Source organism: Anguilla rostrata, chromosome 4, assembly GCF_018555375.3.
Source record: "Anguilla rostrata isolate EN2019 chromosome 4, ASM1855537v3, whole genome shotgun sequence".
Taxonomy (NCBI): domain Eukaryota; kingdom Metazoa; phylum Chordata; class Actinopteri; order Anguilliformes; family Anguillidae; genus Anguilla; species Anguilla rostrata.
Window position 1 is genome coordinate 44,615,572 of NC_057936.1, and position 15,722 is coordinate 44,631,293.

A 15,722-nucleotide genomic window follows, 5' to 3' on the forward strand; every position below is an offset into this window, starting at 1 on the left:
GTACATAATTATGACAGCTTCTTTCTGTGTGTTTCAGTGCATTCAAGGCCTGCCATCCTAAGATCAAGAGTTTCTACTTTGCTGCCGATAGCGTGGACGATATGAACAGGTGAGAGTCTGGGTCAGCAGAGATTGAGTGACAGTTAAACATTAGGCAGGTGAGTGTGAGCTCATTAGTTCAAAAGGTAATTAGTTTATCATATTGGGTTTGAAACCACACATGCACACACACTCACAAGCACACTTTGAATCCATGTTTCCTGTATGTTTCTCCTCACTGAATACAGTCACCATTCCTCCATGAGCCAATTAACTCACTTTCTGTGTGACATGACCTGCAAGCTCACTGGAACACAGTAGCAGAAATGGCTGCTGTTTTGTCTGCGGTATCTGTCAGATAGAGAGCACACCTACCAGCTTGCTGCTCTTTTATGAAAACTGCTAACTACCTCAATAAAAACCACTTGCTGTTTCAATTTATGATCACAATGAAAGCAAATTAATGGTTGCAGTGAAAACAACTTATGGTCAATTTGCAAATGACTAAAGTTTGTGTTGAAAGCCTCTCATGATCAAGAAACCAATTATATTCATACTGTTCAGTCTTATTTTCCCTCTGATTAGGAGATGGAAAATAGGAAAAATAAAAAAAATCCAGTCACCAGGTTAATGAGGCCTCTACAATCCATAAACCAGGCAGACTAAAGTGTTTCTCTGAGAGACAGAATCGTATCACTTGCTGATACAGAGAATCAATTGAGCAACTTGTCATTGATATTGATACAGTTCAAAAGAAACAACAAAAAAAGTTACAGCACAGAAAATAATACAGCATTATAATGGGCTTTTTGCATCACATTTACAGCTACAATGCTTGGGATTCTAAGTTGGGTAGCAATAGTGGACTCTGTCAGTGTTCTAGAACTTCATTGCTTTCAGTTGCCTGTAGTGACTGTTACATCAGTATTAGAATGCTCAGTTAAGAATATTAGGCCTCATTCACCAATATCTTCAAGTTTTTTCTTAAATTTGTTCTTGAGAAAATTCCTAAGAAAAGTCTATGTCAGATTCACGACGTGTTCTTAAACCGCAGAATTGTTCGCACATGTGTTCTTAAAATGATGAATCCCATTGTCCTCGTAAGTGTAAAGCGCGTGCCAGTTGTTCCTAATTAGCATAGGTAAACACCCTGCCAATCCCCATAAAAGGGCATGAGACTGCAGGGCCGTGTGCACACACAGAAATCGAAAAGAAAAGTTGAGAGCGAACGAAGTCAATAATGCCCAAACAAAAATCTAAAGACGGTGGAGCACCGGACTCCAAACGTAAGAAAAACTTCAGTAGTTCTGAAGTGGAGGTTTTGCTGCGGGAACTGAACAGCAAATGACCTGTCATATTTAGTAGCGTCAGTAGTGGATATAAAATAACACAAAAAAAGATGCATGGGATGATATTACTCGTTCAGTGAACGCTGTATCCGGAGAAGGGCGCACAACTGATGAAGTAAAAAAAATGGTTTGATGTCAAATCTGAGGCAAAAAAAAAAAAATACTGGTGGGAGTGGGCGCAAGGAATTGCATGTTATACATTCAAATGACAAAGCGCTTCTCGTCACATTAATACAGCTAATTAAATCAACCGGCAGTAAACTGCATCGGAGTAAACCCGTCACTGCACAAAACACTGCACAAAAAATGTATTGCCAGGCATTTTGGTGTCACCCCCTTAGTGACGTTCTCTTCTTCAACATGTCCATGTGTTTAAAAAGTGTTACTTAAGTGCTTAGTTTGTATTCAAAATTTAAACATGTGCTTTTGCAGTATAGACCAAACATTGCATAATTGAAACCCCCAAAAATAAAAGGTCAAAAATAAAATGGTTTGATTTTTATCATTTACTCCCGCTGAGGCAACCACCCTCTGAGGCAGAACCTGGCACCTTAATGCTTTGTAAAATAATGAAAATAATTATTTAAAAATATTATAAATGATAAAAATATTATTGTAATTTAAATCCTATAATATTATACAACTGTAGAATTGAAGAAAACGCAATAACCAATTATTTTGCACAAACATGTCAGCACTCAAATGTGCGTAAGTGTGCTCTTGAGTGTGCGTAGATTCTGTTCTTACCTAAGAAAAAATCCCAAATAAGAAAACATTGGTGAATGTCAGAATCTTCGTGAAAGCTGCGTAAGTGGGTTTTAAGAAGAAAATTGGTGAATGAGGCCCATTATTAGTGTTATTGCCCTGGTTCCTAGTAGAGCACTTTAACTGCTTCACCACACTTCTTCCTTACTCATACTTTCCATGTTCTTACTACCTATTTCCTGTGTGCCTACTTCCTCACTTCCTGTACTCCATGTGCTTCCAACTGCAGGTGGCTGAGTCGGCTGAACATGGCTGTGGCTGGTTATGTGGAGCGTGAGAGAATAAGGCAAGATCAAGGTGAGAGGGGTCATCTGGGTTCATCAACTGGACACGGCAGGTGGGGTCATCCAGGGATCCAGAGCTTCAGTATGTGTCTTGTCTTTTTGAAATCTTGCATTCGGTTGTATTCCTGCCCCTTTAGCGATTTGATAGCCTTTAGCTAGCCTCTTACTTCAAGAAGAGGCCTAACTAAAATTGTAACAGTGCAAAAAGCCTGCAGGGTGACTAACTGATCCAGAATGAAGTCATGAGAGAGTCCTGGTTTTAGGGACTGATGTCCCTGGATTTTAAGCATATCTAAACTATTTTGCTTCTTTCTGATCAGTATGGGATTGACTTGAAACTTTGGAGCCAACCAGCATACTGTTTCATCCTTAATTTTTGAGTTTTTAATTTAAGGTACAGTATAATACACTACAGTACATTACAGTATAGCAAGTTGTTATATAGACTTCTTAGACAAGAATTCAATTTAAATTTAATTAATATTAAAACCAGCTAAAAATCCAATCAAATGAATGGGAACAGGCAGATGAGACCAGTTAGGCCTTAAAACCTGCTCTGAAGAGAAACGGGATTGCTTAATGTTAGAAAACTCACTGCTGGTTGAGCCACTGTGTGCCGCTTATTTCTGACAGCTACACCCATCGTGGGATTCATAAAGCCACAAATTCCCATATTGGAATTAGGCCGTTAAATTCTGTGTTATCCATTAACTGTGTATTTGGGTTCATTATTAGCCATTAATTGTGTATTTGGGTTCATTATTGACATAATGAATGCAGGTGACCATAGGTCGTCAGAATTATTTCACCATTCAAACTATTTAGGCTCAGACTTGATTATTGATCAAAGTTTACAATAAAACTGTGAGAAACATCTTTGATATTGCAGGTGTGGGTTACCTTCCCATGATCTGCATCACACACACATGATTTTGACCGGCACTGTAGTACTATACTGTATGCTTTCAGCCAGTGGCATAGCCAGAAATGAAATTGTAGGTGGGCCTGAATAAAAGTGGGTGGGCCACACAATTCATTCCATAAATAGCTCAATAGCATTTACAGTACATTACAAGCGTGAAAGTGTTCTGCTATGCGTTGGTCTGCTGTGTTACACTGCTGTTGTTTATCTATTTAGTTTTGCCTCCTTATGTGGATATTCTTTCGCCAGGTTTATTCGCAGTAATGCTAATTTGTAAATGGCAAATGTACTGCATTTATATAGCGCTTTTATCCAAAGCACTTTACAATTGATGCCCCTGATTCACCCATTCACACACACACACTCACACCCAACTGTGAAAGGCTGCCATGCAAGCTCGTTGGGAGCAGTTAGGGGTTAGGTATCTTGCTCAGGGACACTTCGACACGCCCAGGACGGGGGATCGAACCGGCAACCCTCCGACTGCCAGACAACTGCTCTTACCTCCTGAGCTGTGTCGCCCCGGAATTTGTTATTACTATTAGACTTAACGATTGTGTTAAACAACTAACATTACAGGTAATGTAAACTAATCGATGTCCTCAAAACATATCGGCTTGAGAAAATCTCATAAATCAGCTGCTGAAAATGAATGAAAATTTGAGCCGAAATATAAAAGTACATGTTGCTATTTGATAGGCTATATAGGTTACCGAAATTGTTACCAGAATTCCTTAACTAAAAGTTCGTTTTTTTCTTGGATCAGATAAAAGAACATTTAAAGCCACGAGAATCAATCAAAGCTCGTTGGCATTTTCATCCCTTTCACTTAGTCTTTCGGCTTCATTCCCTAGTATTGTATTCATGGAATCCATGCACTGAATTTGGATGAGCTCGATTGTCGGCGACTGGTGAGCTGAAAATTGGTGGGGCGCAAAACTTTCCTTTAAACTAATCATTGATCTCAACCTGTTTTCATTCATTTTCCTTTATTATCAAGCGTCCCAATGATCTGACTAATCATATGGCAAGTAGCCTAACAAACAGCGTTTTCATACCGTGTTAGGGGGATTAAATCATAAATTCAATTTATCCGTTAGAAATCCGTTTTAATCACTAAGTAGTCTACACTTAACAAACAAGATACACAAGTCTGTTATCTACCGTGTTAGCTTTCAGAATAACCAGCAAAAACAAAACCTTCACTTCAAGATTGTTTACAATCTATGCATTGCAGATATTAGCCACGAATACGAGTGCGGAGAAAGAAGTGCATGTATCCGCAAATAATGTTGATTAAAAATATGCACAATTGCGTACTGCAAATGAAAATAAATGTAGGCTAGGCTATAAGGCCTAAGCTACTCGCTAAAACTGCCTATTTGGGGAGAGCTGGCTATATATGATAGTATTGAGTAGCCTATTTTGTGGATTAATTGTATTGATACTCAAGGAAAATTAAGGAAGTTTCCGCCACTGCTTAGTGATTAAAACGGATTTTTCTAAATCGCATTTATCGCATTAATTGCATTAAATCTCCCTAACACAATGTGAAGAAGCTGTGTGTCACTTTCCAATTGATTAGTCAGATCGTTTGCATGCTTGTTAATCACTGAAAATTAATTTGAAAAGTTTGATTAATTAATTAATCAATGATTAGTTTAAAGGAAAGTTTTGCGCCCCACCAATTTTCAGCTCACCAGTCGCCGCTAGGCTAAGTAGGGGGAGGGGTATCGTATCAGCAGGAAAATTACGCTCTCAAAGTAACGAAATTGACAACCCACCCATAGCTACGCGCATGCTGTTAGCTACACCCAATAATGAACATCTGTATTCTGCTCTGTGACCTCTGACCTGGACTGTTTTCCGCACCCTGTAGACTACTGGAGCGAGAGTGACCATGAGGACAATGATACCCCCTCGACCCCAAAGCAAGACAGCCCCCCACCCCCCTATGACACATACCCTCGCCCCCCCTCGGTGAGTCTGTATCTACATCAAGGGGTAAATCCAATTGCTTTTATCCATATAACCATATAAAATCCAATGGTTTTATATGGTTGTTAGTTGTATAAATTTATGATTTGTCTGATGGTTCAAGGTTGGCATAAGTTAATTTATATCTAGCACTTTGGTGATACACTTACACTCACTGAAAATGTTGTAGCCAGGTCTGGAAATGTTGTAGCCAGGTCTAGCATGGTTGCCCACAAAACATGTGGGCATGCGTGATGTTGCATTGCAGTCTGGTGCAGACACTATGTTTTATTGTTTTTGTAGTTCCTTTGCACATTACTTTAAATCATAGGCATTTAACAGATGCTCTTATCCAGAGAGACAACTTTTTAAAAACATTTTTTCTTTCATAAAATCCGTACTGCTGTATAGTCTGAAGAAATTCAGGTTAAGTACCTTGCTCAAGGGTATAAATGCACAATATGTTTACTTGGTCTTGCACATCTAAGCCTAACTCCTTCTTCTTTACCATATGTCATCCAACTTTAGTGCCTATGTTACTTGCGTTACATGCCAGAAGTATTAGGCTACCTGTGGTTTTAAAAAACTTACGATAGATAAGGTTTCAGTCTTTTTAACTAGGGCTTTGCATGTCATTACAGCACAAGGAGCTTCACAAAATATATATTTTTTAATCTAGTGACTGAATTTGAAACCCCTCATTACAAAGACAAATGCACATTTGAGAGTTCAGTGGTGCAAAATCCATAGGCACTGGTCTACAGAGATGTGGGAAAAAGTGATATGGTCAGATGAGTCATCCTTCACCTTATTCTTGACAAATGTGCACGAGTGCATGTGTGGCATACATCAAGGGAACAGTACAGGCCAAAAACTGTTGCGATTTGGGTCCACTTATCCCCTCAGAGGGAAGGTTCACTGCAAATCAACACAAAGGTATTCTGAGTGATCACCTTTATCCTGATGAAACATTTCTGTACTTAATTTATGGGAGTGATCTCTTCCAGGATTACAATGCCCACATCCACAGGGCACAAGGGGTCACTGAATGGTTTGATGAGCGTTTTATAATGAAAATGATGTGATTAATATGCCATGGCCTTCACAGTCACTAGATCTCAACTCATTTGAATAACTATAGGAGATTTTGGACGGACATTACCACCATCATCAAAACACCGAATGAGGGAATGTCTTTTGGAAGAATTGTATTCCATCCCTCCGGTAGAATTCCAGAGACTTACAGAATCTATGCCCTGGCGCACTGAAGCTGTACTGGCGGCTCGTGGTGGCCCAACACCTTACTAACAACCTTTATGTTGGTTTTTCCTTTCATTTGTCACCCGTGTAAACATTAATTCTGTTGGAGAAGTGAGGATTGATGTGTAGGTTCTGAATCCAGTAGTTTTAACAGCTAACATTTAACATTTTAAGTTCTGAATACTGAACAGAAGTGCATTAACAGTTAAAACTTCTCACTTATCCAACATATAAAATATATTTATTTGATTTAATTTGGTAATTATTATCAAAGATATCAGTTATCAATGAAATTGCTAAATTTGTTGATTGACTTTATGAAAATGTACTACCAGATTAAAATTAAGAAATTTATCAACACATATTCAGTGTCTAATCTAAAGACAAGGGTCACTACCATAACAAAGGAATGTTACAGACATGCACAGGTTACAGTCACACTAGAAATGAATGAAAGAAAATACCAATTAAAGAATGTTTGTCCCAAGTTCATCCCAAGAAAAGACCAAAAGGCCAATGTTCAAAAACCAAAAGACAGCTGAAAATTTTTCCAATTCCAAAAGCCAGGGATAAAAGTGTAAAAATGCCAGATGACCCATTTTTAACCCATTAGCGCGCATGTCAAATCTGGCCAATCCTTGCCTATTTAGGGGGTACCCTATTTAAAGCTTTATAACTCCAGATATGAACACCACAGAAAAATGACTCAAATGAAGCAAGACATTTGTACCATTTACAATACTAACTTAGATTAGTTTATATTCATAATTTTGGAAGAAATAAAGTGCCACAAATGCGATTGTCTTGGTAAAAAATCAAAATGAATTTGCTCTTTTTTAGTTTGAAATGAAACAATGAGAGATTGCATATATACAGCAGGTTAAACTATATATGTCCTAGATCAAAAACTCCTTGACCAAAAGTTCATAAAATCTAAGGGTGGATATGTAGAACTACTAACAATCTATGAAGCAAAACCTAAGCAGTGTACCCAGCGTCTCCAAATCTATCCAAAATGTCTAAATTATGCAGCTTTAAATCACAACATATTCACGTATTTCACTACAAATCAACTGTTTTGATTCAAGAAACTCACTGTTGCATCATTTTAAAGTGGGAATTACTAGCTTTCCGTCAGTACAATGGTCCAAAATATCTAGGGATCCAGAAACATATCCAAAATCTCTCCAAAAATGAATAAAATGTTCATTATAAAGCATATAAATGAGCCCCTCATGAAGGTTAAAGATCAAACATCGATATCAGATTAAAAAATGCAAAAACATTGTCACACAATGCGGTACAGTACCTAAATGTGTAATAATTAAATTGTATTAATCGTATGTATTTCTGTACTCTACAGTATGTAATGTTTTCTTGTATGGGGATGGGACGACATGAGAACAATTTTCAACCATCCACCATGTTTTGGCAACATTCCAACTCTCACGTCATAACTATTGCATGCATCACAAAAACTACTAAGCTAACAACGAGCGCTTACACTACAGTGTGAAATATCCTCATTATAAAGTACCACTAACCAATTTAAAGACACTCAATTTAAAAAATAACGTATATAACCAAAATATTTTGAGCAGTAATACATATATAGCGAAGAGGAGATCTTATCTGTGTTCAGTAGATTAGAGACAGTAAATCAATCCTGTCGTCCTCCCCTTTTCTGTCTTACTTCAGAAAACGATGTCAGCTAGGTCAACAAACAAATGGCTTAGCTATGCTCAGAAGTCCTCAATAATAATGATATTTTCCGAGAAATTATGAAAATCACTGATAAAGTTTTGTCGGGTGCAGTGTCTTTTACTGCAACCACGGAGTGAATGCGTTAGTGAATGTGATGATGAGAAAACCTTTGGTTACCCTGAGCTATAAAATGCTATTTCAAAAGCAAAATAACACGTTATTCATTGTTAGAAAGCTTATTCTGTCACCTATTGGATCGATTGGAGCCAGACTGTACTAAAAAAGGGCGATAACACCATAAAGAACATGTGAGGTATTACACACAGCTATTTTGGAAGTTAGCCAAGCATCACAAATCCGTGTATACTGTATTTCACAAATGGATTATCCAAGACAATATATGACCACTCGGTCTCAAAAGGGACATCTCTACGCGTAAAACCAATGGTAAGGTTGTATATTTATTCAATATTTAGTCCCAGATATTGACTGTAGAATGACATGGTATAATTTTCCAAAACTTGTTTATTTCGTTATTCAGTGAGCAGCGTTTTCACTGCTGTATTGGCATATTTTAGGGCTATTGTTGGGTTTATCTTGTTGCTATGACGGAATACGATTTTTGAGTGGTGAAAGAATATTTTGAATCCCCAGATAGATAATATTGTCCATTATGTCATGGGTGGGGGGTGTAGTTGCAGATGAGACTGCAGGGAGGGGGTGCTTGTTAAATGAATGACCAGAGCAACAATGGCGGCGCTGCGAAAGTCCGTATTCAGCATAGTTGTCATGTATCGTCTATTAATGAACCTAAAACAAAGAGTTTCTGTTTTCAACTCATACTTTGGTTGCAGGAGCAATGAATGTCTGAGTTTAACAATCTAGGCACAACGGCATGCTGACCCCTAGGTGGTGTGCGCTAAGAGGTAAAAACCAAGAATGTCTGACCCTGCTCACACCAAAAGCCAAGAAACACCAGGCCCCCAATCCAAGGTTTAAATTCCTCCGGAAGCCAACAGCTCAAGTCAGCCCTGTTTTCCACTGCAACACAGTGAACTGGCTGATTTTAAGCTGATAATGACTAACTAAATAAATTTTATGTAGTCGTAAGACGTGGAAGAACTCTTTCCCTGGCCCATGCATACTTAATGAATGATCAGGGGAGGATAGTTACGCTGATTGGTGGGATGTGAAAGGGGGGTCAAGCAAGGGATGGTTTATCTAAAAGCTGACAAATTTACTTATTAGAGTTGCCATATTTTGTTGGAAGCCGGGCTACGCACTGTTGCTATTATCAAAAGATTCATGGTTTTAGCCTCTTTATAAAGAGACCAAACATGAATATGTTAGGCGGTAATCCAACTCCCACTCACTACTCTTACTCTGCATCACAGATGAGCTGCACCAGCCCATACCTGGAGCCCAAACATGGCAGATTCTCCTCCACCGAGACCTCGCAGTCCCGCTCATCCCATGAGGAATTTCGCTCCAATCCCCCAGGGGGCAGCAGCAGCTGTGGTGGGTCGCCAGCATGCAAGTTGACCAGCCAGCGGCGATCATGGCAGGACCTGATTGAGAGCCCCCTCACTAGCTCTGGGCTGCACTACCTACAGACACTGCCCCTGGAGGACGCTGTCTTTTGTGAGCCGGACGGGTCTGGAGGCGGGGGCGTGTCCCCGGAGTACCGCCGTCAGTCCACACTCCCCGCCCAGCGGAGCCTCCTACAGGATCATTATGGCCCCTTCCCCATGGCCCAGGGGGAAACGCTGCAGGACCTAGCGGGGGCAGGGGGCAAACCCCGCAGTTTCACACTGCCTCGGGATGGGGGCCTCTGCACCATCCTCACCCCCTCTGCTGGCACCTCACAGCATGGGGACCTGCACAGACGAGAGCTGGCTCGAAGTCACAGTCCAGACATAGGTAAGCACCAGCACAAATCTAAAAGAGGCACAGGTGGCGGGCAGGAGAGACTGGACAAAAACTTGTGAGATATAGGAATGGAAAAGATAACAAAGCACAGACACAGGTTAAACCAGGCCAGACAAGAAGTTCCATGACACGTCACTGTCTTATGTTTACTTCTGTTGTTTTATGCAGTTAGCAGTACAGGGGAACTCTGTAATACACAACTCTCTAGGCTGATGGCAGGTCGTCGATTGACTATGGGAGTCACTAGTGTGTGATGAGGAGGCAGAAATTCTTTTGGTGACCAGACCCTTCTTCCCTGGGCACTGCTGTGGTTGAGTATGTGCCGCGCATTTCTTTTCTGGTGTATAGATAAATGCCAAAGTTTTGTGGTACTGACATATATTTTGTTGTTTTGGCTCTATACTCCAGCACACTGGATTTGAAATAAAACAATGAATATGAGGTTAATGTGCAGACTGTCAGCTTTAATTTGAGGGTATCCACATCTATTTCTGGTGATTCTTGGTTGGAATTACAGCCATTTTTCTACGTAGTCCCCCATTTTAGGGATTATGCACAGTTAAATTCTCCCAGGCATACATTTAGTTGTTAATTAGCAATATGCGCTTATATTCTGGGCTGAAATTACCACTGATCTGGGAATTATCCCCTTTATACAAATACACACATGAGGAATTGCCGTAGCCTGCATGATCTGCAAATCTAGGAACCAAAACTAACATCTGTCCCTGGAAGCAGCCTGACTAAGTCTTACCCCAACTGCTAAGTGAGGCTGTCTAAATATCCTGGTAAATCCACTGGAAAAAAAAATGTTCTTTTTACACACTAATCCATGTCAGCAAGGTATTTTGAATGTTTTGATTCTGATGACGAAATGGTGCCCATGTGTGGCTGAAAGCGATACTAACGACATGTCCACTTTCTTTGTTATGCAGGCTGAGGTGAGAGACACCCCTCTTAAAATGAATCAGAGTTAATTATTATTATTATTATTATTATTATTATTATTATTATTATTAATTATATCAGAATGCAGCAACTTGTTTTCACAGGTTACCTTCTCTGGAGAATACATTTTTATCAATTCATTACTCCAGGCAGCACTGTCCTGGAGAATAGACGTGGCACAGGGGCGATGATGTGAAGATGACAGATTTCCACCTGGTAACCTGAGATAGACATGAGGCAATCAAGGACAGAAGGAGGGGTGGGGAGTTCAGTTCTTCATTGGTTTCTCACTGTCTTCTTTGGGGGACAAGTTCATTTGATCACCATGGAAAAATTAAAGGATTTTATTGTGCGTATACATTGGTAGATTCTCAGTAGTGTTCCTCCAACCTCTACCCTCCCCTCCCCCATCCCTCAGTTACCTAAAAAGTCATGCCTACCCTCACCTTCCCACACATCATGTGCAAGGACACTGACAGACAGACAGGTAGAAAGACTGATATACACCGACACAAGCAAAAACAGACCAATAAAGAGTGGAGCACCTTAACTAATTACAAATACTTACTGGGTTAATGAACTACAGAATTATGGGCTATGTGTGCAAGGGTGCTATGAATGGAGACCTGATTATTTCAAATTGCTGAATTTTATTTCTGGCTGCCATTGTAAGTCTTTTGTAAGTGGTGTAGGTTATCATTATGTTGTACCCGGAGCCGGCTGCTGGCATAAACATTTTTTTTAAAATTGTACAGTATTTGTTGTTATTTTTATATATAGTTATTTATATTACTGCATCGATTGGTTCCCAACTCCCTCCTGCCCCTGTGTCTATGATCAGCTCCGAGAACCCCGCAGTTCCCCTCGCTGCCTTATCCACCCCCAAACATGCTTCTTTAGAGCCACCAAAATCCTAGAGCTGGCTCTGATTGTACCATTGATTTAGGGAGATGTTGTCTTTGTTTATCTAGTTTTTTTCCTCATTACTGATTACTGATTCTCAGTTTTGACTGACTAGGTATGGGTTCTATATTGTGAAAGTTAGCAGATTTCAAGTGAAAGAGGGAGGTAGCAGGCCAGAATGTTTGAAATTGTATGAAGAGAATCAACCGATGGTTACATATTTGTGCATCTGCTATTTCCATAATAAATATGTGTCTTAAAGTGCAATGTGTCCCCTGAAATGAACCCTGCCTGTCTCACTGAAGTCAAAATGCAGAGTCCACTCCTCTGCCCGACCCTGTCTTCTCTCCCTAACTGTACTGGGTCATGTGAGACACTAGTGATTGATCTATGTTACTTGGCATTGACAAGGCACTTAGCATTGGGGAATATTGAGGATAAATGAACTGCACAGGCAAGAGGCCACCTGAGCAGTCAGCACTAATCTGTGAGGCCAGAGGTTAACTGCTGCACGGTGCCTTGAGAAGTATAGCCAATGGTGAGCACTAAGCAAGTGTGAGCCTGTTTGCAGGTTTTTGAAAATAACTCGAATTCAACCAGAATTAGAATTGATTAAGGAACATGAATTGATTTGGAGCCCACTCAGGAAATGTACATGGGCGACTGTAAGATATTGTATATGTTATGATCACATACGATTTACCACCAAGATTCACACATACCCATCTCAGCATTACCTTGATGAAATGTAAGATGAATATTATTACATTATTTTTTATAACAAACCAAATCTCAGATTGGTAATACAGCTGTGCCTAAATGAGGGCCTGTGGCCGGTTGCATAAAACACCTTAAGTTTTTCCCTTAAATGTTTTACTTAAGAGATTATTTGCCCTTAACTTGTAAGTGCGTTGCATAAAACCCCTCAAATGTTTTCCTTAGGTAAGGGTAATTCTTAAGTATTTTACTGTATATTGGCGTATCGCCTTACGGTGAAAAGGGGGAATCCCCACGTTACCATGGAGATGGCTCGGATGTCCCTTGTTGAGGAGGTTACGTTAAACGGATTCACGAGCTACTGTATCTCTAACAGCAATTTTAACGAGGTAAATAGTAAAATAACTAACATAGTCTAACTAGTTTCCTAATAATAATAATAATAATAATAATAATAATAATAATAATCAACTAGCTAGCGAACCAAATTTTGAAATGGATAGTAAACGAAGGAACCCAAATATGCGTTATTGATGGCACGCACATTGGGGTGCCGGAATCCTGATATGCATGCCGTCAATAACGTCACAGATCCATGGAAAGCCATGCTGCCTAAAAAATTCCCTCTTGATGACTTCTTGTTCGGTGCGAGATGGAAATTGCACGGTTCTGTTAAAGCGGCGCCGTCATTCATATGGGTTGTCCCTGTCTCTAAAAAATTGTCGAGGCACATTTTCCTCCTCCAATGGCTTAAGGCAATGTGTTGCTAACCTTAAATTAAACTAAGGGAAATCGTCGTTAAGGTATTTTATGCAACACTTAACTGATTTTAAGGGATTAATTAAGGGAAAACAGAATACTTAAAGGAAATCTTAAGGGTTTTTAATCATTTCACTTAAGGAAACCCTTAAATAACGCTTAAGGGTTTTTATGGAACACCCTTAAGTTTAAGGGACATTTAAGGGAAACCTTAAGGGGAAATTTCACTTAAGGTGTTTTATGCAACCGGGCACTGCAGTCTAGTCTCGTACCTCATAATTTCTAATTTATTGTATACATAGGTCAGATCACAGCATATACTGACACAAGGATAAAAGCATTTTCTTTAGCCACCAAAGAGAAGCCAACCAGTCTGGGTATGAATGGCAGCTTTCTAGGCATAAAAGAATAATGACAAACAAATTGACCTTGAGACACAATGTTATTTCACACATTGAAAACATGAAGTGAAACTGGTTGCAAGGCAATCTTTTTTTAATTACTTCAATAACTTGAAAGCCACTATATATTTTCATCCTAAGGTTTGCTTCTGAGCAGATGTGAAAACATGCATAATGTGGGACTAGCCACTGCAAAAAGAAATGTGAATGCATGCTATCCTGCTCAAGGAATTCCTTCTCAATTTCTTAAGTTCATTAAATAACATTTTCACTTGTGGTGCCTGCTGGAAACCTTTTTTTATGCACCACCACAAACAAAAATAATGGGTATGGTGATCCAATATCTGGGGCCATATTTACAAAGGATTTGCCGGGCTTGTATAGACTCTAACAAGATAAGTAGCGTTTTTCCACGTTTACTAAGGTGCCGCACCGGAGGTTTGCACTGGTAAAATGAGACAAAAGTGGCATGTCTAAAATGAGTGTTCTTGGGTTAATGCATATGTATTTTAGGCTGTTATGATGTTAGACCACAGAAATATGGGAGAAGAATGGAAATGTATGCATATGACCTGATGCAGCTTATTTATCATGGCTGGTGGCCATTGCAGCAAAGGTAATTGGGGCTGTTTTTAACATCAGGGAAAATCAGGACTTAACTTATTTCCAGCACAAAATCGGCATTGCGGCAGTTGCCATTCCTAGGAGACATATTCAGTGTGGTAGAGTCAAGGAGAATAGCTATTAATGTAACAGTTTTTGAATTTTCCCATTTACTCAATAAATATTTAGCCTTGCATTATGCAGTTTTATTCAAACAGCTTTGACATGCCAGTAGTCAAAAAGCATTTCAGTCACATTCATAACTTAAATGAGTAGGATTCAATGGAAACCAAAGTAAACGCAGTCCAATATTACATTCATGCCACCAAGTCAGTATGATGATGCTTTGTGATGTGCGTACACAGGTTTTTTTCAGCACACTAATGTTAATCAAGGAAACACATTTCCTGTGGTAATATGAGACCAGCCACAGAATCAAATTATGAAGCATGAGGCTTTATTCATGAAAAAAGAATGTGTGTATATATTGATTTCAAAACTTACCTTGAACTGAGAGAGAGAAATATGATGCACTAACTGTCAAAAAGTGATTGATTGATTTTCTATGATATCCCTCTTGTCAAAATTTGATTGATCAATAAAGTTTGACCTTATTGACCTTTGATATGGTTTGGTTGGTGGGATGAGGGGAGGGGGAAGGGGGTTGATGTAGTTTCCAGATGATGAGGGCAAAAAATAAAAATAAATAAAAAATTATCAAAAATAAAATAATAAAAATTTAAAAAATAATTCAAATGTTCAGAATGCTTGATGTAACTAAACTCCTTGTGCGGTAACTAAGTGCTTGTGCAACTTGAAACATTTATTTATTCTTTAGCAGTACATTAAGCAATATGTGAGAATATGTAAGTAACTAAGTTTTAAAGCAGTGGCTTGTACATTAGTTAGTAAAATAAGCCCATGCAAGCATACAAAGTCTTAACAAGCCGATAGGCTGATGATTTAAATGTATGAAAAAAGCGAGCAATGAAGCAACGTATATAGTTATAATAGTAATGTAGTTTAAAAGCAAGGATTAGCAAAAGTGTGGATGGTAATGGTAAATGGTAAATGGACTGCATTTATATAGCGCTTTTATCCAAAGCGCTTTACAATTGATGCCTCTCATTCGCCAGAGCAGTTAGGGGTTAGGTGTCTTGCT

At 39.2% G+C, this 15,722-nt stretch overlaps 1 protein-coding gene across 5 annotated transcripts in view; it reads left to right on the forward strand.

Annotated features, from left to right (window-relative positions):
• Window positions 1-15,722, forward strand: part of cnksr2a (connector enhancer of kinase suppressor of Ras 2a) — a 323,355-nt gene that overhangs the window by 250,973 nt on the left and 56,660 nt on the right. For all 5 annotated transcript variants that reach the window (XM_064332729.1, XM_064332730.1, XM_064332728.1 and 2 more), the window contains 4 exons: window positions 38-109; window positions 2,383-2,450; window positions 5,239-5,339; window positions 9,695-10,220. In XM_064332729.1, coding sequence (XP_064188799.1) covers window positions 38-109; window positions 2,383-2,450; window positions 5,239-5,339; window positions 9,695-10,220 — 767 coding nt within the window. The remainder of the gene's footprint in view (window positions 1-37; window positions 110-2,382; window positions 2,451-5,238; window positions 5,340-9,694; window positions 10,221-15,722) is intronic.